This window comes from Tamandua tetradactyla, chromosome 19 (assembly GCF_023851605.1).
Source record: "Tamandua tetradactyla isolate mTamTet1 chromosome 19, mTamTet1.pri, whole genome shotgun sequence".
In the NCBI taxonomy this organism is placed as follows: Eukaryota; Metazoa; Chordata; class Mammalia; order Pilosa; family Myrmecophagidae; genus Tamandua; species Tamandua tetradactyla.
This window is the reverse complement of record NC_135345.1, coordinates 52,246,623-52,273,013: the sequence shown is the minus strand read 5'-3', so window position 1 is coordinate 52,273,013 and position 26,391 is coordinate 52,246,623. Positions and strand designations below refer to the sequence as shown.

At 35.5% G+C, this 26,391-nt stretch overlaps 1 protein-coding gene across 1 annotated transcript in view; it reads left to right on the top strand.

Moving 5' to 3' along the window:
• Positions 1-26,391, top strand: part of LOC143663231 (leucine-rich repeat-containing protein 66-like) — a 41,509-nt gene continuing 15,118 nt past the window's right edge. Inside the window, exons 1-2 of the mRNA XM_077136851.1 lie at positions 1-53; positions 1,242-1,733. Of these exons, the coding sequence (XP_076992966.1) occupies positions 2-53; positions 1,242-1,733 (544 nt within the window). The 5' untranslated portion in view covers position 1. The remainder of the gene's footprint in view (positions 54-1,241; positions 1,734-26,391) is intronic.

Genomic DNA, 26,391 nt, shown 5'->3' with positions numbered 1-26,391 from the left:
GATGGAAAATGGAATTCAAAATACCAGAATCTTGCAGCTCAAGTTCATGAAATGTAAATATAAATAGATATCTACAATGTTTTCCTTTCTCTCAAATTTTTTTTTTAATTTGCAGAGAGCAAATTAATTTCTCCTCTGGCAAGAAGGTTTTCAAATGAAGGATGATATGAGGAAAGCAGTATTATGGGAAAATAACCCTTTAGAATCAATTAGGATGGATTAAGAAGAAGGAAAGGCAGAGGCAGAGGCAGGAAGATCAGTTAAGCCTTCTAGTATTTCAGACTGTAGCAAGAGAACTAAAATGGGCATTATAGCAGAAAGGAAGGAATGATTTTTTTATAAACCAGCATTCCATACTGAATAATGTGATAATTTGTACATACACTGGTTTTGAAATGGAGTCTAATTGAAACAAAACATCAAAATTTTCCATTTAATTTTCTTTTCAAATCGTTTTTCTGTGTGTACGTTACATTCAGCCATTGTAATGTATAGTTACTTGTTTTAGAACTTTCATTTGCTTCTCAAGAATTTTGGTGAAAAAGATACTTAATGTTTCTATATCTTATTACATCTTCATGGTTCTGAGCCAGAGCATTCTTTTCATAATCCATTTTATTTCTGCTGTATATATAGAGAGAAATAATTTCAAAATTACTTGAAAAGCCACAAAGTCAAAGCTTGTAGTTCTCAGAGTCATAGACAAATCAAGAGTCTCTTTTATAAGTTGAACTTTCTACTCATGTAGTTAAGGAAGTGTCACAATTCAGTGTGACTGGATGGCATGTCATTCGCATAATAAATCACATGACTGATTGCAATGCTGTAGATAAGCCAAATAGACTTTGCTCAGGACTAATAAACAGCAAGGAAGCAGAAGAGGTCTTTAATCTTGGTAATGTTCACTCACTTCAAAGAGGACTGCAAGGTGAACAATACTGGAAAAGCAGAAGCAAAGGTGAGTCAAAGTGAAATGTATTTTCTGAAAAATCAGGAAATGTTGTTTTTTATAAATGTGACACCAATGTAATTTTATACAATAACTGTTCAGTTTTGGCAACTACATTTTAGTGCAGCAATTTCTAAGGAAGTAAACATTAATTTAAATTGGCAATCAAGGCAAGGTATTTTTCCTAAATCTTAAACTGAAAAATTAAATATTCTGTTTCTTATTTGCTATTATTATTATTCACTATTTTTTACATGTTATTTTTAGTAAGTCAATCATTTTTTTTTTCCAGGCATTATGAAAAACCTGTATTTCAGAGTCATTTCCATAGTTCTAGGTCTTTGTTTTACTCGAACAATAGCGAGCACACTAAGAAAAAGCAATGTTTTATGCAGTTCTGAGTGCCAGTGGAATGGATATCTTCTGATAAATTGTTCTTTTACTGGAAAGCACGGCATTCCTGTGGACATTTCACAGACAGCAGCCTCAGTGGATAAAAGTTTCAATTTCATAAGACTTCTTTTACAGTCTAACATAAAACAAAAAGAATGGAAAATAAAATATCTGGATCTCAGTAATAATCTGTTTTCAAAAATAACCTTAAGAACTCTTGCGTATTTACATGTTTTAGAAATACTAAACCTCAGCAATAATGCCATATATTCCATCTCATTGGATCTTCCAAGTCATAAATCCTCGTGGGTGAAGCACCATAGAAGCAGCCTCAAAAATGGGCTTCCACTTCTAAAGGCATTAATTCTTCAAAGAAATAAACTCAAAAAGGGTGAGTACAATTTTAAAAGATGGACTAGAGCAAGAAACAATGACTATGTAGAGAGAAATGTCTTTTGTCAATATGAATTCCATGTGTTCAGTTCCAAGGAAACACTAACAACCGAAAGCAAAGCAATCTGATAAAAGCAAGTATCATCAAAGGTGCTTCTTACTAAAATTTGAAATTTGAAGTTATGATATGGATAGTTTATAATCAATGCAATTTAATCTTCCATTAGTATACCTTACCTTAGTGTTATACGGCATTGTCAAGAGACACTAGGAAGCATTTAAGTGCTAAATAAAAATGCATGTATTCAAATACCTATTAGATTATCATGCTTTCAAATTAAGTGTGGAAAAGCACTGAGAAATAACTATTTCAGATACTTAAATATGTAACACAATTTAAATTAAATGTGTCTACTTATTTATAGTCTTTGTCTTCCTGGACTCATCAAATCAAAATCAAAATTCCTTAAACTAGCTACTAACACAATATCTTCCTATATAAGTAAGTTTTCATCCATTTTGGCTTTCAGTAGCCTATATGCTATATTTTCAATAGTCTAAAACTGACAACCCAATGTTTTATTTTTAAAAACTCTCAGGTTCATAAAGCAAAACTACCTTTGCCCTTTTTATATTCCTGACTGCTAGACAATTTCGTTTCCTTGGGGTTTTTTTCCCCCTGATTTTGGTCAGTATTTGCTAAGCACATATTTTATATAAGATACAACACTAGAAATGAAGATATAAGGATATTATCATCTTCCTCCATCCCAAATTAGGAATATTTCATTTTTCTCCATTTTCAGTTCTTACGTTTCATATTTTTGAGTTTTTGCTCTTTCCCAACTTTCTGGCTTTGCTTTTAGCATCATTTTGGCAGTAATAGCTTAGCAGGTGAAGGAGACTATTTAGAGACCTTATCAGCAGAACTGCATGAGAAGGGTGAGGAGTCTTCTCTCCCCACCCTTTTCCATTAAAGCAGTGACGTTTTGTTTAGTATTTTCAGTGTAAATGAGTCATATTTTATTTTATAACTTTTTGCTTTGTTCTTATTGCAAAAGGAATACCTATTCATTGTAGAATGTCTAGGAATTAAAGAAAAATTAAAAGAAAAAAACTAAGGTCTCTTGTAGTTCATATTCCATATATATATATGCCTATGTATGCATCCTTATTTCAAAACTGGAGCATACTATCCATAATATTTCATAACATGTATTTTGAAATCACAGAATATTTTAATGTCTTTTTTATAATTAGATAATCTCATAAATAACACTTAAATAGTTGAATAGTTTTCATTTATACATATATCATAATTGGTTTAATCAAGCAACATTTAAGTTACTTCCATTTTTCTTGTATGCTTGTACAGTGGAGGTCACATTTCATTATTTTTTCCATGTGAATATCCTGTTATCATAGCACTATTTATTTATTTATTTATTTAAGTGCATGGGCCAGGAATCTAAGCCAGGTCTCCCACGTGGCAGGTGAGAATTTGACCACTGGACTACCCATGCACCCCTTATTTCCATGTTTTCTGCTAAAACCCTTTGATGAGTACCGTTTCAGCTATACATACCTATATAATATAACATGGTCAGGTTTACTAGAAATAGTACTTTTTGTCTAACTCTACATAGTTTGTGAATCTGAGTCCCCATTCCACTAGAGCCAATGAGGGCTTGGTCTCAGGGGCACTTAACTTCAATCCTTCCTAGACTTTCTTTCCACTGCCTTTTCCCAGATTTGTAAAGCAACTTTAGGATCTTATACTCTGACAATGCATCCAGGGCTCTGTGTGTATGTGTGTGTGTGTGTGTTTCTCACCCCACAGTCAGAGGAAATTTCTTTCTGATCATCATACTTTGGAAAAAATCTCATCGCCTTTGTGATTCTTCAAAACCCTCTGTCTATGTCCAGTAATTCCTTTCCTCTAAAGGGTTAGGCTTTGAAAAACTAAAGCCAGTAAGTCTACTAGACTCCTCTGCTTTCTGTCCTGCCATGTGCCTCCCATAGGGTAATGAGCATGGAACTACTTTCTGCTTGAATGGAAACAAAGGAAAAGCAGAAAATATAGGGAAGTAAAAGATTAATAAGTCAAAATAGTATCCTATATTAAGAGTAAATAGAGAAGGGCTATACCTCTTTTTAAGGAAGATGAATTTCCCAGGGCTAACTGGGAGGTGGAGCTAATACTATTCCATTTAAGGACCAAATATCTCTAAAAAATTCCGGGAAAATATTAAATTTGCAAAGGTAAAAAAAAAGTGAAATCAGCAAACCCTGTATTTGAAATTCTATTAGAATTTGAGCAAATGAAATCATGGATAGATGAATGAAATAAATGACGGAAGCTAAATGTAAGCACTGAATCTAATTGGGTATAATTAAAAGTCCTTTTATCATAGCCTTTAGTAGTTTGAATTATTTTACCATAATCTTCATACATTTTTATTAGACTGAGTCCCCTTCCCAATTTGATTCTGTGACTGTGGATGGATAACTCTGACTTTAAAATCCCATTTTGGAGGGTAAGAGAAGTGCTGCCTTGAGTGCTATCCTATTTCTGGCCTTTCCTTTGTTCTTCACTCATCCAAAATAATAATAAATTAGAGACATCTCAGAAAGCAGCAATCAAGCAACTAGCCCTTATAACACATGCGTACCTTTATACGCATGTTTAAGGGCTAGTTGCTTGTTTTTCATTGGTGACTCCTAATGGAACTAACGCAAGAGTTGCTTTCACTCAGGAAAGCCCACATTTGTAAGGTGAAATACCACATTAGCTAACCCAAGTTCAGTTTATCTCCTTTCTTTAAAGTTCTGATGTCACCAGTAAAATTCATGTTGGGAAAACATACAGAGAAGGTGTTACCCAATGCAAGCTGCAGAAACAGAAGCCAACAGTGAATTTAAACTTAATGATCCTTCCACCTGTATTTTTGGAGTACAGCATTAATAACTGAAAAAACAGTTTTAAAATATCAAGAACAATGATATGGGTCTCTGGTTAAACTGCCTTACCCTCATCTAGCAGTATTTTCAGAGTCTCCACAGAATACCTAGAAATGTATCAGAATCAACTTCTTATTGGGATTCCAGTTAGGATAACAGAGCAGATGTGACAGCCTCGCATTAACCCCCAAGCTAGAGAACCCAAGACATAAATATCTTAGAAATAAGATGAAATAATACCTGATTTTTTAAACTGGTAGAGTAACAAAACATAACCAGTGTATTGTAAAAACAAAAATATGTTGTATTCTTTCATTGGTAGGAAATTAAATAGTTTATCTTGATTGCTTGTGGACTTTGGAAATGTCAATATTCAATGTTCTTAAATTAATTTAGGTTCTAACGTAACAAATATATGTAAAACATTACGCTAAGAAGGGCAAGGCTTTCAGCTCACTGCATAATTTGACCCAATCAAAGATTGACCTTATTAATCAAATATCTTATCCAGAACCATTCTGGATTCTACCTCCAATTCATAATTCTCTTTGAATTTGAAGCCATAAACATTACTTTATGTTTTCAGGTTATCGAATTTCAGAGAGCACTTAAGGAGTTCATAGTCCAAAGGGAATGTTTACTCAGGTGCTGTAATGTCAGACATCCTCTTTGTGGCCTTTATTCTAATAGACACTGAGATAGTTTCTTGGAAATAATAAAAACTACCTCTGGCTCCTTAAATGCAAAGGTTAATCAAACTCCTTCCTACCATGACCTATGGCATCATAGAAGAGCAGTTCAGTAAATAATTACATTTCCAATAAATTACCCCTGTAGTTTCCTCCAGCCTTTGATGTCCAAGCCCTAGCTGCTAATGCACTCACAACCTATTTCATTGGCATGATTACCCCCTGATCATTTACTCACCAAGCAAGAATTTTAAATGAACAAATTTTTCTCTACTTAAGAACGGGGAGAAATTCAACTTCCCCAAGTTGAATTCTTGATATTCTCACAAGCAGTGTGGACAACCAAAGCTATAGGCTGAGCCCCCAGTCTTGGGGTTTGTTCATATGAAACTTAACCCCACAAATAGGTCAAGTCTACTTAAAATTTAGGCCTAAGAGTCACCCCCAAGAGAGCCTCTTTTGTTGCTCAGATGTGGCCTCTCTCTCCAGCCAACACAACAATCTCACCACCCTCCCCCTGTCTACGTGGGACATGACTCCAAGGGGTGTGGACCTTCCTGGCAACGTGGGACAGAAATCCTAGAATGAGCTGGGACTCAGCAACAAGGGATTGAGAAAACCTTCTCAACCAAAAGGGGGAAGAGTGAAATAAGACAAAGTGTCAATGGCTGAGAGATTCTAGAGTTGAGAGGTTATCCTGGAAGTTATTCTTATGCATTAAGTAGATATCACCTTGTTATTCAAGATGTAATGGAGAGGCTAGAGGGAACTGCCTAAAAATGTAGAGCTGTGTTCCAGTAGCCATGTTTTTTGAGGAAGATTGAATAATGATATAGCTTTCACAGTGTGACTGTGTGATTGTGAAAACCTTGTGTCTGATGCTCCTTTTATCTACCTTGTCAACAAACGAGTAGAACATATGGAATAAAAATAAATAATAGGGGGAACAAATGCTAAAATAAATTTAGTTTGAAATGCTAGTGATCAATGAAAGCGAGGGGCAAGGGGTACGGTAGGTATAATCTTTTTTTTTCTTTTCTGTTTTCATTTTATTTCTTTTTCTATTGTCTTTTTATTTCTTTTTCTGGATTAATGCAAATGTTCTAAGAAATGATGAATATGCAACTAAGTGATGATATTGTGAATTACTGATTATATATATTAATGTTTTATTTGGTTTATTAATTTTTTAATTAATAAATAAATTTTAAAAAAAAGGAATGCAGCCAAGTATCATGGAAGAGTTTACTCAAATTTCCCAACTCCATCTTGAGAGACAGTCTCCTACTTTGCTAACTGCCGGAATCCAATAGACCAGAAATGGAATGGCTTTTAAAAAGGGGAATTTAATAAGTTGCTAGTTTATAATTCTAAGGCCGAGAAAATGTCCCAATTAAAGCAAGTCTATAGAAATATCCAATCTAAGGCATTCAAGGAAAGATGCCTTGATTCAAGAAAGCCGATGAAGTTCCAGGTTTCTCTCTCAAGTGGAAAGGCACACAGCAAACGTGGTCAGTGCTTCTCAGCTGGAAGGGCACATGGCAAACACAGCGTCATCTGCTAACTTCTGCTCCAGCTCCCTAGGAAGCGTTTTCCTTCTTCATCTCCAAAAGTCGCTGGCCAGTCGACTCCCTGCTTCTTGGTTCTGTAGCATTCTCTGTTGTCCTTCTCTACTGTCTCTGAATCTCCTTCCTTCTCCAAAATGTTTGCTCTTTTTATAGGATTCCAGTAAAGTAATCAAGACCCACCTGGAATGGGTGGAGACGCATCTCCACCTAATCCAGCTGAACAACTAGTCTTGATGGAGTCACATCTCCAGGAAATGATCTAATTACAGTTCCAAACATACAATACTGAATAGGGATTAGAAGAAACGGCTACTTTTACAAAGATTAGGATTAAAACATGGCTTTTCTAGGATACGTACATCCTTTCAAACCGGCACAGAGAGTAAACAAACAATTCTGTTCTGAGTTTCCCATCCCAGTCTTTGCTATAATAGTCACTTCCTTGTATTCAGGTATCCATTAATAATTGTAGGGGATTCTCATTCTCTGTTTGTAATGTTCAGAGTTCATACAAAGCTCAGAGTCCTCATCAACAATCTTGTTGCTGCTATTCATATTTATGCAGGTCTGTAAAATGCCGGAGACCCAGCTTCCTCTATTTTCTGGGCATTCTCTGATCTCTGAGGTCCTCTGGATCTCAGAGCCACACCATGACAGTGGAAAGAGGGCTCTCTATTTTATCATGGTTCGTGGTGAGAAGTAGCATCTGACACCTAGAGTCAGCATGAAAACCTCTCCATACTGCACTAATATGCTAACCACAAGTTACCCTACTAACCGTCCCTCAGGACTGCAGAAACTTGGGGTTTCCTGTTTAGCTGGGCCCTGCCCACAATCACATGGGTTATATTTTGTTGGAAGAATCACCCCTCTATCCTTGGTGCCTAACGCAAAACCCAGCACATAATAGACACCAATAAATATTTGTAGAATGAATAAATGACTCCCCTAGAGGTACCCTCTACATGCATCATTTTTGTGTTCTTATCCTCAAAGCCTCCCTAATCCTCTCCCTATTTCTCTCACTGTAATATTAGTCCAATCTTCAGAATAACTCCCCGGAAAATCCTGTCCCCTTTCTCCATAGCATATGAGGCATATGGGTTGAGATGGAAATTTAAGCTAAATCCAGTAACACTTAGGGTAGATGGATACAAACACCATTAGTATTTTCACATTTTCAATACAGAGGATATATTGTTAGAGAATAAATGTTGAGGAAGAATTGTGAACGTCCCGCATTACTCATAAGCAATATGTCATCTGCTGCAGTTTAAATCAGATAGGCACACACCCAGAAAGAAACAGCTCTTGTTGAACCACATTCTATAAACTATATGCAGACTACTTATTTACTTAAGGCTACTTATTACTAATGATTTTGTGGGTCTAAAAATCTGTTGTTGTTGTTTTTTTTTAAAAAAAATACACAGTTCTTCTTATCACCAAAAGAAAGAAATGATCATTACAGAAAAATAAAAATTCAAATATATATACCGGCCTCCCTCTCATTGTTAACTTCTTAGAACATGGTCCCCCTATCCTTACACACACATGCATTACATATTTTTACATTTAAGTTCATAGGATACAGACTTTTTTACCTGCTTTAATTTAGCTGCTTTTTAAAATTTCACATAGATCCTGAGTATTTTCACATACTTGGAAAATAGTCACTGTCTTTAGATGGTTACACAATGTTTTCCATATGTGGATGGACCATAATTTATTTTTTAACAACTTTAATGAGGTGGACTTGACATACATAAACTGCATATATTTAAAATGTACAAAAGGCTGGGCATATGATCTATGAAAATATCATCACTATCAAGATAACGAACCATCCATCATCCTAAAGTTTTCCTTGTGTCTGTTTGTATCAAACTCCTACCTGCCCTCCTTGCTCCCTACAAGGTAACAACGGATCTGCCTTCAGTCAATGTAAGTTCACTTGTATTTCTGCTTATAAAAATGGAATCACAGAGTATTTGTTTTTGTCTGGCTTCTTTCATTGAACATAATTATTTTGAGATTCATCTGTGTCATAGCCTGTAGTAATAGCTCATTCCTTTTTATTGCTTAGTAATAGTCCATCGTGTAGATATTCATTCATTTACTTGTCGATGGACATTTGAAATGCCTTTTTTACCTATTGCAAATAAAGCTGATAGCTGAAGGGATCGGAGAAGGATTAACAATGTTAACATGAATCAAAACAAAACTGGAGTAGCTATAGTCATTTCAGACAGAGCAGACATTAGAGCAAGGAAAATTATCAGTGATGAAGGGCACTGCATAATGATAAATATTCCTATTCTTCAAAAAGACAAAGTCATCCTTAAAATGTATGTTCCTAAAATCAGAGCATCACAATACATGAGGCAAGGGTGTGCAAGGATACTTCAGTGGTAGAATTCTTGCCTGCCATGTGGGAGACCCAGGTTTGATTCCTGGCCCATACACTTCCAAAAACAAATGAGCAAACAAAGAACTAAACAAACAAAAAATTCAACAAATGGTACTTTAATAAGGGGATACTCACATGAAAAAAGATATGTGACCCCTGCCATACAGCATACAAAGATAAATATATATACATGAAGCAAAAGTGGAAGGATAAACTTATTGTTATAATTGGGGACATCAATTGATAGCTCTGTCAGTTGATAGTCCTGTCAATTGATAGCTCAAAAAGGCAGATAATCAATAAGCATGTAGTTTACTTGAACGGCACTATCAGTCAACTTCATCTAATTGGGATTTATAGGATATTCTATTCAACAACAGCAAAATATGCATTCTTCTCAAACTTACATGGAACGTTCAACAAGACAGACCACATTTTAAACCTTAACAGAGTTGAAAGAATAGAAACCATACAAAGTATATTGTCACACCACAGTGGGATTAAAAAAGAAATAAATAACCAAAAGATAGCTGGAAAATCCCCAAATCTCTAGAAGTTAAACAAAGCACTTCTAAATAGCACGTAGGTCAAAGAAGAAGTCTCAAGAGAAATTTTAAAATACATTGAAATAAATAAAGATGAAAATACCACCTTTCAAAATTTGTGGGATGAGGCAAAAGCAGTGTTTAGAGGAAAGTGTATAGTATCAGTCCATATATTAGAAGGGAAGAAAAATCTAAGTCCACAACCTAAGCTTCTACCTTAGGAAACTAGAGAAAGATGAGTAATGTAAGTCTAAAGCAAGAAGAAGAAAAGAAATAATAAAAATTTAATATGAAATTATAAATAGGAAAACAAGAAAATAAACAAAACCCAATTTGGTTCTTTAGAAAAATCAATAAAATTGGTGAACATTTATTCAGGCTAACCCAAGAAAAAGAAGACACAAATTGCTAATATCAGAAATCAAACAGGTGTCATCTCCTCTGAGCCCATGGACATTAAAAGAATAACAAAACAAAGTCTTTGTAGTGACATAAGCTTCTCTTTCTCTTGAGTAAATAACCTAGGAGTAGCATGGCTGGGTCATATTTATGTATATGTTTAATTTTTTAAGAAATAGCTGAACTGTTTTGGAAAGTAGTTGCAGCATTTTTAATCCCCACCAGCATGGTATGAAAATTCCAGTGCTACCTGCTCAGGAATAATAGATGCAGTTAATCTTTTAAATTTTAGCCATACTATGTACAATGGTATATCATTGTAGTTTTTATTTGGATTTCCCTAATAACTAATCACATTGAACATCTTTTTTATGTGATTGCCATCTGTATACCTTCTTTGTATATCTTTGACCCCTTAAAAATTTTGTTTTTTAAATTAATGAGTTTTGAGCATTCTTTATATGTTCTGAATACAAGTTCTTTAACAGATATAGAATTTGCAAATACTTTCTCCCAGTCAGTGGCATGATTTTTACTCTCTAATAACAATGTCTTTCAAAGAGCACAAATTCTTATTTTTTTATGAAGTCCAATTTATTTGTTATTTTATGCATCATGATTTTGGTGTCATATTTAAGAAATCTTTGCCTAACATAAGATCACAAATATGTTTCTCCTATGTTTTCTATGAGAAATTTTGTAACTTTAGGTTTTACATTTGAGTCTATGATCCATTTTGAGTTAACTTTTGTACTTGGTGCAAAGAACATAAAGAAACTTTAAGGATATGCAGTTACTCCAGGACCCTTTGTTGAAAAAACTATCTTTTTTCCACCGAATTACATTTTCAGTTATGTCAAAGATTAATGTAATTGGGGCTTTTTCTTCCAATAATCTATTCGTCTATTTTATATGGATCTTACTCTGTCTTGATTACTATAGATTTATAATGTTTAAAGTCAGATAATGTAAGCCTCCAATTTTGTTCTTTTTCAAAGATGTTTTGACTTTCTAGCTTGTTTGCATTTCCATATGGATTTTACAATCAGCCTGTCAATTTCTACCAGAAAGCCTGCTGGGATTTTTAATGAAATTGTGCTAAATTAGATCAATCTGGAGAGAACTGACATCTTAACACCACTTAGTCTTCTGATGCAGTACAGACATCTTTCCGTTTGTTTAGATTTTCTTCAATTTTTTTTTTTAGATTTTTTTTTTCTCATTTTCTCAACAGTGTCTCATAGTTTTCAATATGCATTTCATATTTTGATGCTGTTGCCAATTAAATTATTTTTTAATTTTCAATTTCATATTGTTCATCTAAGTATGCAGAAATAAGTTGATATTTCTATTTTGATCTTATATATGGCAACCTCACCAAACTCATTATTAATTCTTGTAGTTTTTATGTAGAGTCTACAAGACTTTCTACAAAGATGATTATCACATCTTCAGATGAAGACAGCATCACTTCTTCTTTCCAATCTGGATGCTTTCTTGCCTTACTGCACTGGCTAAAACCTCCAGTACAATGTTGGTTAGAAGGGCTAAGAGTGCAAATCCAATCTTTTTCCTGGTTTTAGGGAGAACTTCCAGTTTTTCACCATTAAATATAACATAGGTTTTTCTTCTCTATTCCTACCTGGCTAAGAGTTTTTATGAGGAAGAGATGTTGAGTTTTTCTCAAATGTTTTTTCTGGATCTGTTGAATCATCATATGCTTTTTATTTTAAGTATTTTAATACAGAGAATTATATTAATTCTAATATTAAGCCAACCTTGCATTTCAGGGATGAATTCTACTTAGTCACAATGTATTATCCTTTCTATAAAATGTTGATTCAATTTGCTAAAATTTTGTTGAAAAATTTTGCATCTATGTTCACAAGGGATTTTGGATTGTAGCTTTCTTTACTTGTAATGCCAATGGCAGATAATGAATAAGAGTAATGTGAGTCTCATAGAATTAGTTTGGAAATATTTCCTCCTTTTCAATTTTCTGGAAATTTGTTTAAATTTTTTTTCTTAAATATTTAGTAGAATTCTACAGAAAAATCTTCTGAAGTAGAGCTTTCTTTATAGTAATGAGTTTAACTACAGATTCAATTTATTTGATAGATAAAGAAATATTTAGGTTATTCATTTATTCTTGAGTGAGCATTCATTGTTAATGTCTTTCAAGGAATTTTTCTATTTCATTTAAATTATTGAATTTATTTGCATAAAATTCATACATAATGTTGCATTATCCTTTTAATATTTATAGAATCTGTAATGATGCTATTTCACTCATTCATGATACTGGTAATTTGCATTTCTCTTTCTTTTCTTGATTAGTCTGGTCAAACATGTTTCAATTTTATTGTTCTTTCCAAATAATGAGTTTTGGTTTCAATGATTTCCCTATTAATTTTCTCTTTATATTGCATCTATTTCTTTTTGAATCTTCCTTACTTCCTTTATTCTGCTTACTTTCAGTCTCGTTCACTCTTCTTGTTCAGGTTTCTTAAAGTAGAAGCTGATGTCATTAATCTGGACATTTTTCTTTCCTAATATTCAGAATTAGCTAAGTTGGATTTTAAGTTTGGATCTAGGCAGAGGTCAGGTGTGCATGATGAGAAACTGAGGTCATAGTGCATGAGAAAAGATAGTTTCTTACTTATAGGCCCCAGAAGGGGGTAGGGGTGGATGCCATGAGGGATCAGTGGAAAGTGCTATTAGATCGGGTAATTAAACCAGCAGCTGGGGAGCACACAGGAGAGCAAGAGGGACCCACAAACTTGTGCCTTTACTGTGGTCCAGGAATACAGGTTAGTAGTTTTTTGGGGAGTCAAGGTTTGGAACAAATACATGCAAAAAGGGACAGGGACTGGGGAGGAGGATGGCGATGGTTAGCTTATCATTTGGGACCAGCTGTGGGTTTTGGATGAGTTATGGATGGTATGAGTAGGTCTAGGTGTGGGTTTGGGCTGTGGGGGGGTTGTGCCCCAGGCCTGGAAAAATATTTATTAACTGGGCCAAAAGTCAATGCTGAGGCAAGGGGCTTTGCCAAAGTAAGGTGGATGCTGAGGCAGCACACACAAAAATCGATAATTATAATGCCAAAAAAAAGGCCCCTGTGCTACTAATTTCCAAGAATTGCTTTAACTGCATCTCATAAATTTTGAAACATGGTGTTTTAATTTTCATTCACATCAAGATGTTTTACTTCCCTTTTTATTTCTTCTTTGTCCCATGGATTATTTAGCAGTGTGTTATTACTTTCCAAATATTTGGGGATTTTTATTTCTAATTCACTTCCATCCTAGTCCAGGAACATAGTTGTGTGTTTTGACTCATAAAATTATTAAGATTTGTTTTATGGTAGAGGTTATGATCTAGGTACTCAGGTGCACTTGAAAATAACGTGTATTCTGCTGTTGTTAGGTGGAGTGTTTCATGTCAATCAGATCAAGTTCATTGAGAGTGTTGTTCAAGTCTTCTGTGTCCTTACTGATTTTCTGTCTCTTTGAGGTATCAATTATTGAAAGGGAAGTACTAGACTTCTCTAGTTTAGTACTTCTCTCTACTAGTTGTGGATGTATCTATTTTTCCTTGCAGTTCTTTCAGAGTTATTTCCTCCAAGGTTTTGGAAGTTATGTTGTTAGGTGCACAAATGTTTAAGATTATTATATCCTCTTGACATATTGACTCTTTTGCCATTATGGAGTAGCCCTCTTTATCCTGGTAATGTTCTTTGATCTGAAATATACCTGGGTATTAATATAGCCACTTTAGCTTTCTTTTTATTTAGCTTGTTATAGCTTCTTCCATTTTTTATTTATTTATAACAACTTGACTGAAATAAAATTCACCCTTTTATGATATATTATTCAGTGATTTTTCATATATTCACATAGTTGTGCAACCGTCATGACTACCAAATTTTAGAACATTTTCATCACCCCAGTAAGAAAACCTACACCTAGTAGCAATCGCTTTCCACTGTCTTACTTTTTGCCATTTTTAAAGTTAGTCTTATTAAGGTATAGTTGACATATAATATATGCATATATTTAAAGCATACAATTTGATATGTTCTGACATGGTTCTGAGAACCATCACCCCCTCAAAATAGTGAACATATCCTCACCCCCAAAAGCATTTTCATGCTCCTTTTTAATTCTTCCCTTCTACCCCTCAATATCTTCCTGTCTCCAAGAAATCACTGATGTGTTTTCTGTCACTATAGATTAAATTGCATTTTCTAGGGTTTTATATAAATGGAATCCCACAATTTGTACAGATTTCTTACACCCAGCATAATTATTTTGTTTTGAATGTATCAATAGTCCTCCTTTTTGTTGCTGTGTACTCCCTGCAAGATTATACCATACTTTGTTTTATCTATTATATGTTAGTAGACATTTTTGTTTCCAGGTTGTAACTTTTACAAATAACGATGCCATGAAGATTTGTTTGCAAGTATTGGTATGGACATGTATTTTCTTTAATCTTGGGGAAATACCTACGAATGGAGAAGTGGACAATGTGGTAGGGATGACTTTGTGTTTATTTTTTTTAAGAAGCTGCCATACTTTTCCAAAGTGGCCGTTCATTTTACATTTCCGTAAGCAGTGCATGGAGTTACAGATTCTCCACATCCCAGTCAGTGTTTAATATAGTTTTCTTACATTAAGCCAGTTTGATAAGTGCTACCTCTGTGATTTCAATTAGCATATCCTGAGAAACTAATGATATTGAGCATCTTTTCATGTGGTTATTTACCATCAATAAATCTTCTTTGCTGAAGTGCCTGTGCAAATCTTCCGTCCATTTAAAAGAATTGGATTTTCTTATTATTGAGTTTCAAGAGTTTTAAATATATATATAATTGGATACAAAATATATATTTTGAAAGGATTTTCCTCCCAGTCTGTGGTTGTCTTTTCATTCTATTAATTATGATTTAAGTCCACAAAATGGCCTTGCAGTAACAGTTAAACTAGTGCTTGCCTGACCAGACAACGGGGCACCATCACCTGGCCAAGTTGGCACATGAACCAAACCACACATTACCTTTTTAAAAATAAAATTTTAAAAACATTTTTATTGAGATGTCATCACACACCATACAGTCCATCCAAAGTATACAATCAATGACTCACAATATACATAGCTGTGTATTTATCACCATGATTATTTTTAGAAATTTGCATCACTTCAGAGAAAGAAATAAAAAGAAAATAAATCTATCCCATACCCCTTACCCCCCTCACTGACCACTAGTATTGCAATCTACCAATTTTTTTTACCCCTTATCCCCTCTATCATTTATTTATCTTTGTCTTTATATTTTCACTCATCTGCCCATACCCTGAACAAAGGGAGCATCAGCCAAGAGATTTTCATAATCACACAGTCACACTGTGTGAGCGATATAGTTGCAATCATAGAGTATGCAAGGCTGCTGGAACATAGTTCAACAGTTTCAGCTACTTTCCTCCAGCCACTCCAATATACTATAAACTAAAACAGGATATCTATATAATGCATGAGAATAACCTTCAAAATAACCTCTCAACTCTACTTGAAATTTCTCTACCACTGAAACTTTATTTTGTCTCATGTCTCTCTTTCCTTTTGGTCAAGAAGGCTTTCTCATTCTCATGATGCCAGGTCCCACCTCATCCCCAGGAGTCATGTCCCATGTTGCCAGGGAGATTTACTCCCCTGGGAGCCATGTCCCACTTAGGGGGATGGGCCGTGAGTTCACCTGCCAATTTGGCTTAAAGAGGCCACGTCTGAACAACAAATGAGGTTCTCTGGGGGTCTCTTAGGCATAATTAAAAGTAGGCTTAGCTTCTCCTTTGCAGGAATAAGTTTCACAAGGATGGTCCCGAAGACCAAGGGCTCAGCCTATTAAATTGTTTGCCCCCAGTGCTTGCAAGAATATGAGGAAATCCCCAGGTGAGGAAGTTTAATATTTCCTCCTTTCTCCCCAGATCCAAGGGAACTTTACAAATACTTTTTTATTCTTTGCCCAAATTACTGTTTAATGTATCAGTGCATCACACTAACCTTTACACCAACTCCCTATTCAAAATTCCATTTAATTATGGTGTTTGGATAAACTGAACATACAAGTTAAATTAGATAGTGTACTACCAAAAATATAAATTTTGCATCAAATGAACATCTCCTCCTTTGGTCTCACACAAAAGTTGAAGTTTAAAATATATACCATACCATCCTTTACCGATATTTTGATTTACCTTAGTCCTATCCAGATCAGCTTCATTCATATTTCTAGTTAAAGTTTGATCATTTTTTTCAACTATTTTTAACAGTTACTTAATGGGATAATGCTGTCTTTCATAGTTTCAGAGCTCTCACTCTCACACCCTGGTACCTGAAGTACCAGGGAATGACCAGGTTATAGACAAAAGCTCAGCATCTCAGAATTTAGAAATAACAGTTACAACTCCAGAATAGATGTGACTGCTGTAAGAGCTTTCAATCTTGGAACCTTTATAATAGGACTTTATAATAAATGATAGAGGGGATAAGGAGTAAAAAAAATTGGTAGATTGCAATACTAGTGGTCAGTGAGGCGGGGGTAAGGGGTATGGGATAGATTTATTTTCTTTTTATTTCTTTCTCTGAAGTGATGCAAATTTCTAAAAATAATCATGGTGATGAATACACAACTATGTGAAGATATTGTGAGTCATTGATTGTATACTTTGGATAGACTGTATGGTGTGTGATGACATCTCAATAAAAATGTTTTTAAAATTTTATTTTTCAAAAGCCTGATAACTTATGCTCTCAATTTCAACTCTCTGAGTTTGTATATTATAGTTAGTCCACATAAGTAAGGCATGATAATATTTGTCTTTTCATTTCTGGCTTATTTCACTCAATATAATGTCCTCAAGTTTCATTCACTTAGTTGCATGCCTCACAACTTCATTCCTTCTTGAAGCCACTCGGTAGCATATTGTTCATATATACCACAGTTCCCCCTTCCTTCCCTAAGTCATGTGCCCTTAGGCCACCTCCATCCATTGTGAATCACGAACACTGACACCCTAAACCCATAAACCCTTCAACACCACTGTGCAAATGTCCATTCGTGCACCCACTCTCAGTTCCTCCAAGTATACACCTAGCAGTAGGGTTGCAGGATCGTATGTCAACTCCACCCACAGCCTCCTGTGGAGCCACCACACCACCCTCCAGATGGACTGCACCGTTCTGCTTCCCTACCAACAGCGAATAGGTGCACCTCTCTCTCCACATTTTCTCCAGCGTTTATATCTCTCTATTCATTTTTAAATGAGCACATCAAACCAAAGTAAAAAAGTCAATGGCTCCCTATATAATAACATAGCCATTCCTTTACCACCACAATCTACATGAGGACATTTCCTTTTCTTTCTCAAAGAATCCCATATCCCTCCTCCATATTCTGCGCTTGTTGACATTTAGTTCCAGCATATTGCCTTTGTTACATTCAGTGGGAGCATGTATAATGTTACTGTTCTACCTGATGCAAAAACATTCTTTTATTTGTACATTTAATCACCATCATTGTCCATTCTAGGCATCACTAAGTTAAACCATCTCAGTCTTTATCCTCTACTTTCCTTCTGGTGTCACACATGTCCCCAGCCTTCTTCCCTCACTATATTCACACTCAGCTTTGTTCGTGTAATTATATCATTGTGCTACCACCAAATGGTATTGTGCTTTCCATTTCTGGATCTTTCCAATCAGTCCTGTTGAACATTCTGTACTCTTTCACACCTGAGGCCCAATCTCCACCTTGTTTCTATTTCCTGATAACCTGCACTGCAGTTATCTTTTTAAAAATTTAAAAATAAAGAGATAAATGTCTTTATATTTACCCACATAATTACCATTTCTGGGGCTCTTTATTTTGTGTAAATCCAGACTTTCATCTGTTTTCATTTTTCTTCTCATTGAAGGACTTCCTTTAATATTGCTTTAATGTAGGTAATGATTTTTTTTTAGATCTTGTATATCTGAAATGTCTTTACTACCTTCAATTTTAAAGGATATTTTCATTCAGTAAATAATTCTAACTGGCAATTTTTTCTTTCAGTATTTTAAAGACATTGCTCTTCTATCTTCTGTTTCCATTTGTTTCCAATGCTATCATCCTTTGTTCCTTTTGTGGCATTCTTGATATGTACTCAATTTAAAGTTTTGTAGTCAAATGAATTAATATTTTATTTCACAATTTCTTCCTTTGCTTTTATTCTCAAAAACAGCTTCCCCAAAGCTCAACTCCATCCACCTCTTATTTATATGTGCCTTATACCTGTAGATGACAAAATTGTCAAAAAAACGGTTTTTCAGAAAGACATTTTTAATCCAAATGGAATTTATTTTGTTGTGTAGGGATCAGAATATTGTCTGTAGTTGATCTCTAGAATTCATCCAGGTCTTATTACTTTAAGCACCCCAAACCCACCCCACTCAAGTCCAGCCTGGATACCATGCCTTGGGTTTTCTGCAGACCAGAATGTTAAACCATATTTGATCTTAACCTATCAATAGCTTCTGCCTTCATCCTCAACCTGGCATCAGCTCATTCACAAGATAGTTTGCCAGCACTTACTAAAATTAGTCCAGTATAATTCACATGCAGTCACCTGAGGCTGTAGCACTATGTGCCAGTTTTCACTAAAGGATTTTGATTTTATAAATAATGATTTTGGCAGCCAACAGAAGCTCTAACACTGTACATATACAGTTAGTTGTTGTTCATCAAGGAATTGTACCTATTTTGTGAAAGTCACAGTTCAAATTCTAAAAATATGTACTTGTTATTGCAATAAATAGAATACTACAAATGTTTTTATGTTCTCTTTGAAAATTTAATGATACAGAAATAAGAAAAGAGGAAAAGCATTCAATGCTAATATGTTGGATTTAAATAATACTTGTATGTCAGTCAGCTATTGCCCACTAATATTACATAACCTCAAAACTAAGAGGCTAAAATAATCAGATTCTCATTCACTTATCTACAGGTTCATTAGAAATGAGTTGATTTAGACTGGACTCATCCGGACTTGGCTCTGACCTATATGTTGTGTCCAAGTCTGTTTTATGTGCCTCACTGTCTTTGAACCAGCAGGCTAACAGGGTATGTCCTTTTCATGAAAGTGACAGAAGAGAAGAGAACACATTCCACAAGAAAAGTACATTTCAAACCTTTGCTCCTGTCACCCCTGATAGCATCCAATTGGCCAAATCAAGTCATATGGCCAAACTCAACTCAATGGACTGGGAAAGTATATTCTGCCCTCAGGGGAATGATGTGGAGCAAGTTGCTATACAGGGCATCATGGAAGCACAGGCTCAAGCACCACCGGAACTTACCACCAATGACCACTTTATAACTTGCATAGCACAAGGGGCCAGAAGAGCAGGGGAAGAAATGCTATCATGGTTGGTCTTCTAGGATGGCCAAAACTGCTCTGGTTGGGATCGGTAGCTGGCAGCTTCACACACCCCACATTGTGTTGGAGGGGAGAGACAAATCTGTGTTGTTTATCTGGGAGAAGGGAGCCATGCCATTGAGAATTCCTTCCTTGATTAGCATCTGGGGCTGCTTGTTCCAGTATGCAGGTTTAAGTTCTGGTTGGACTTTTCATTAGACTTAACATCTCTCCTGGCTTGTGGAATGGGAACAGACTGAAACATCATCGTACAGTAGAAGAGGCCTATGATAAGTGAGGGCTGGGAGATGGCTGCTAAGCGTGTGTCTGTAACTTCCCCAGCAAGTAAGTAGTTGCTGAAAACAATCATACCTGACTTCCATTAAGATCATTGTAATCAAAGACAGGTCTCAATTGCAGCTGTACAAAACAACTTTTAAGTGCAGAAACTGCGACATGAGGTCCCTAAGTGATAGTCTCTGATTCACATCAAAAGTCTGGAAAGAGCTGGAATCAACATTGCTTTGGGTTTCTAATATACATCACCATCCCATTCCAGGACCCTATTAATTCTATAATGCAAGTAGAATCAACTCCCCAATACTTCTGGCAATTTCATTATGTATTTCATGGCCCCATTCTCTTGTCCAGAGATTCCTCCCTAATCTTCCTTTTTTCCATACTAAATTTACGTTATCTTTCAAGGCCCTGCTCATGTTTTTGTTTTCACCTTCCTTTCTTTCTTTATTAAGGAAATAGGCATGGTTAAAGGATAACAGTTAAGAGATCTGAGTTTCAATTCCAGCTCTACCTACTATGACATTAGGCAGCTTCTTATTTTCTCTGAGCTAGGTTCTGTCATTTGTAAAATGGAGCTAACCTCACAGGGTTTTGCAGAAAGCTTTCTCTTTATAAAGAGAAGTTAATAAAATACCCAGAGCATAAAGAGTACACAATTAAATAAGAATTTAAAAATAATTTCTTCCTACACTCCAGAGCTAGGCATCATTTGCCCCTCCATTGAACTCATATTCAGTCAATTAAGTACTGAGATCCTGCAGGATCATAAGTTCACATCCCTATATAACTTAGTCAGTAAGATGAAAATGTAAGGAAGCCATAACTTTTTCATATTGATGTCTTATGTTGCAGTCTTTTTCAAAGACCCATATTGTTTCTATATTAAAATGTGTTGAAATATTTTTCACAGTACAAAGAAAGCTGTTCTCTTCAGAGGGGCTATATTCAAAATATTTAGCACCTAGTCTTCAGCCTGGGTCCACTGGATGTCTCTTTGCTGTAATGCTGGAGCAAGAGTCCTTCTGAGTTCTGTGTGTGGCAGTGGGGATGGAAATGGGATAAGGATAAGCAGGAGTGCCAGGGGCAAAGGGGCAGCACATAGGAGCTTGGGCATTGGTATTTATGAACAATGTGGAAGTATTTCGATATTCTAACAACCTCTAATGACCTTTCTAGCATATGCCAGCTGAATTGCAGTCTTGGATTTCTCTCATTTTTTTTTTCTTAAAAAGTTCAGGCTTTTAGTCTATCCTTTGTTTTCCTATCTTTGATGGAGACATGAGTACAAAAAAATAACATTCTCCTGTAAGCACAAATCCCATCTAAAGCAGGCTGCTCTTGTTCAGCTTCAGCCAAATGTTCCTTGCGCCAGTTGGAACTCTCAATTTTCCAAGAAAATTCAAATTTTTGTAATGATTTTTTAATGCTGGCTCAATAATTTTAAATCTCTGTTCAGGCCAAATGCCATTGGCCCATTGAATGTGTACTGTATACTAGACTTTACAGAGTTCAAAAATGTGAATTTTGCCTTGAAAGTACTGGTTGGCAGATGGGGAAACCAGCAGTTATATTTGTAGTCACATCGTGCTTGTGATGAATTACTTTGAATGCTAGTAATTTTTTCTCATATGTATGTCTTCTCTCTCGACCAGATCACAAACTTTTTAAAACTTTTTTAGTATAAAAGTTAAAAATAAAACTAATGAAAACAATGAAAGCAATAGTTTTCAAAAACTTTTTTTTAACTTTTATAGTATAACATATCTACGAAGCAAAGAAATAAAAAAACAATAGTTTTCAAAGCACTCTTCAACCAGTAGTTATAGGATAGATCCCAGAGTTTGTCATGGGCTACCATATGATCCTCTCATATTTTTCCTTCTAGCCACTCCAGAATATAGGAGGCTAGAGGGCTTAAATATTTTTTATCATTACAATTTTTCCTTCTTTTTTTGGTGAAAAATAGCATTTATACAAAAAAAAAACTATAGATTTCAAAGCACAGCACCACAGTTAGTTGTAGAGCATATTTCAGAATATGACATGGGATACAATTTCACAATTTTATGCTTTTACTTCTAGCTGCTCTAAAATACTGGAGACTAAAAGATATCAATTTAATGATTCAACATTCATATTCATTTGTTAAATCCTATCTTCTCTGTATAACTCCACCATCACCTTTGATCTTTCCATCACTCTCTTCAGGGGTTTGGGCTATGGCAATTCTAAATTTTTGCTATTGAAGGGTCTTGTCACTAATGGGGTAGGGAGATGGAACTATCTGATGTTCTGGAGAGGCTGGTCTAAGTTTCAGGACTTATCTGGACCAGGGAGCCATCTGGAGGTTGTAGGTTTCTGGAAAGTTACTCTACTGCCTGGAACCCTTATGGAATCTTATATATTGCCCTAGGTGTTCTTTAGGATTGGCTGGAATGGTCCTGGTTGGGGGTTGGCAGGTTATGATAGGTAGCAGGGTCTACCTGCAGCTTGCATAAAAGCAACCTCCAGAGTAGACTCTCGACTCTATTTGAATTCTTCTGCCACTGATACTTTATAATTACACTTCTTTTCCCCCTTTTGGTCAGGATGTAATTGTTGATCCCACAGTGCCAGGTCTGGATTCATCCCTGGGAGTCCTGTCCCATGTCACCAAAGAGACTTTCACCCCTGAATGTCATGTCTCACATAGGGGGGAGGGTAATGATTTCCCTTGCAGAGTTGACTTAGAGAGACTAAGGCCACATCTGAGCAACAAAAGAAGTTCTCCAGAAATAACTCTTAGGCATGCCTATAGGTAGTCTGAGCTTCTCCACTAGCTACATAAGCTTCATAAGAGTAAGCCTCATGATTGAGGGCATGGCCTATTGATTTGGATGTCCCTAAAGCTTGACACAGTATCAAGGGATTCCCTGATGGTAAGGTTTAATAGTTCCATATTTTTCTCCCATCCCTCAGGGTATTTTGCCAATACTTTTTGATTATCTGCTTAATATACTCTAAGATGTATGCAGGTATAACAATAATCTCTACAGGATTAAAGGCGTCTTCTTATTCTGTGCTCCCTGTATTTCAGTTGTTCAAATGAGCTATACAGATAGGTTGAATTAGATTATGCACTACAGAAAATTTAAGTTCCAGATCAAATAAACCTTTCTTCCATTGTTCTCAAAGAGTATGTGTGGTTTAAAATATAGATGCTGTCTTCCTTACCCCTATGTTCAGGATTACTTTAACCCCAACCGTTCAGCTTCATTCTTATCTCTTAATATCAGGTTAAATGTATAAAACAGCCCCTCAAAATCCAGGAATAATCAACACTCCAGATTTAATGTGTCTGCTCTAAAAGCTTACAATCTAGGCCTGTTTTCTTACAAGCGATTTCTAAAGGTGACCATACCATTGTTGTTCTGTTGTTTCTGGCTTGTTTTGTGTCACCAAATGTCCCACATGTTCATTCACATCTTTGCATTCTTCATGTCTTTGTTCCTTTTTGTAGCAGCACGATGTTCGTTCATTAGTGTACACCATCATTTGCCAATCTACGTCTCCGTCAGTGCATCCTTCAGCTGCCTGCATTCATCAGGCATCATGTAGAGGGCCCAAAGTCCACGGTCCATCAACATTCTCAATTTTGATAATGTCATTGTTCCTGAGAGAAAGAAAATCAGTAAACAACCCTCCCCAAATAGAAGATCTAAGCCTCCTCTTAACTCTTGTCCCTTCCCCCATTATTTACCTCTGATGTTGCTGTGGTTGTGCTCATGGTTTCCTTTTGAACATAGCTCATAGCATGCGATAGCAGTTTTCCCCCGACCCTGGACTTAAACACTCTTTATACAAGAATCATATCTTTGAAGTAATTCTTATGAGAACTCATTCATGTTTCTAGTATTAATCAGTGGGACACATAGGCCTATATAACCCCTTTCAATCTTGTTCATCTTCAATATGGTAATATTACTTCTAGACCCAGTAGAAAACCACCTTCACTCTTATTTATTCCTTTGCATTGGAGTTCAACCTCATTAGCTAATGGTTCATCTCTAGCTTCTATGTATCTCTAAGTCCCCTATATTCTGAATTATAAGCCTCTGGTTATACCTTTATGCTCGTCATAAAACTGGAATCATACAGTATCTATCCTTTTGTGTCAGGCTAATTTCACTCAGCATTATGTCCTCAAGGCTCATCCATCTTCTCATGTGCTTCAGAATGTCATTTTGTCTTACTGCTGCATAATATTCCATCGTATGTATATAGCACATTTTATTGATCCACTCATCCGTTGATGGGCATTTGGTTTGTTTCCATCTTTTGGCGATTGTGAATAATGCTGCTATGAACATCAGTGTGCAAATGTCTGTTTGTGTCATTGCTTTCAGTTCTTCTGGGTATATACCAAGTAGTGCTATTGCTGGGTCATAGGGCAACTTGATATTTAGTTTCCTGAGGAACTACCAAACAGTCTTCCATAGTGGCTGCACCATTATACATTCCCACCAACAGTGCATAAGTGTCCCAGTTTCTCCACATCCTCTCCAACATTTATAGTTTCCTTCTTTGTATATATAGGAAATCAAACCTTTGTCTGATGTGTGATTTCCAAATATTTTCTCCCATTGAGTTGGCTGCCTCTTCACCTTTTTGACAAAGTCTTTTGAAGAGAAGAAGCATTTGATTCTGAGGAGTTCCCATATCTATTTTTTCTTTTGTTGCTTGTGCTTTGGGTGTAGTTTCCTTCTTTGTATATATAGGAAATCAAACCTTTGTCTGATATGTGATTTCCAAGTATTTTCTCCCATTGAGTTGGCTGTCTCTTCACCTTTTTGACAAAGTCTTTTGAAGAGAAGAAGCATTTGATTCTGAGGAGTTCCCATATCTATTTTTTCTTTTGTTGCTTATGCTTTGGGTGTAAAGTTTAGGAAGCTACCTCCTATTACTAGGTCAGATCATAAACTTTTTAAGGGCAAGGATTCTATACTATACTCGGCCTTAGTATCAAGCCTTGCTAATAATGTTTTGATTGATTTGTTGTCCCAATGGTATCTACAACTGAGATAAATATATGACAACCTCAACGGTGCAGCTGTTTCAATAAAGTCATCATCTCTCTGCATAATCAGTCTTACAATAACTTTGAGGTAGTAGGCTAGGAATAAGCTGGAATTGAGTCAACCTGATTTGTTATGTAGCAGTGGATTAAAGACAGACTACATGTGAGAATAGAGCAGAAGGAAATGTAAAGATGCAGGCACTTCCTTTCAAGGCTCATATGGGAAATCAAATTTGGAAGACTGCTATGACTGGCACCTCATTTTCAACCTTTATTTATTTACAGAGCCAAATGAGCCTCCTGGAATCAGTGAAATTCAAAGGAACAGACCAAAACTCAGAGTATTTTGCCAGAAAATGAAATCTAGCTATAACTATTACCTCTGAAAGATATAAGAATACCTAGATAATAGTTATAATACCAACATAGTTAAAAGAAGCATAGTTGAAGGAAAGGATATAACTGTAAAATAAAATAAGAAAATTCTAAAGTTAGGAGAATTCATTCATATAACCAAAGCATCAAAATAACTTTTTCTCTATTACTCTATCATAAATTAGTGTATTAAGTTTACTTACAGTTTAATCAAATATGAAATATTTACTTATCACCTCCTTCAATTTTTAATTGATGCTTTTATTATAAAAGTAGTGCATGCTCTTTGAAAGAAAGAGTTCAAAAGTATATAAAATAAAGTTTCCTCCCTTATTCCACCTTACTTCTTTAAAGTATTCTACTCCTAAATGTAGCTAACTATCAATGGTTTAACTTTTAATAGTAAACTATTACTATTTCCAGACCTTTTTCTCTGTTCATTTAATAGATCTTTAGGGATATTTGGACTATGCCCATTCTAAGTTTTTCATGTTGGAAAGGGCTGTTGATAATATGGGATAGGGGAATGGAAATAGTTGGTGTTCTGGAGAGGCTGGCCCTCAGGGTTTCAGGACTTATCTGACCCCAGAACTCCTTTGGAGGTTGTAGGTTCTGGAAAGTAATCATAGTGCATGGAACTTTTGTAGCATCTCAAATAGAGCCCTAGGTGTTTGTGTATGGCTCTTTTTTCCAAAAAAAAGGTATGAAATTATACCTTATGCTGTTTTGCACCTTAACCTTTTCCTTCTTTATATACTAGACTTCTGTTCAGTCAGTCCATGTTGATCTACACCATTCTCTTTTTTAATTTTTGTTTCTTTATTGTGAAATATATATACAAAAACCAATAGGCCGGGCAACAGTGGCTCAGTGGCAGAGTTCTTGTCTGTCATGCTGG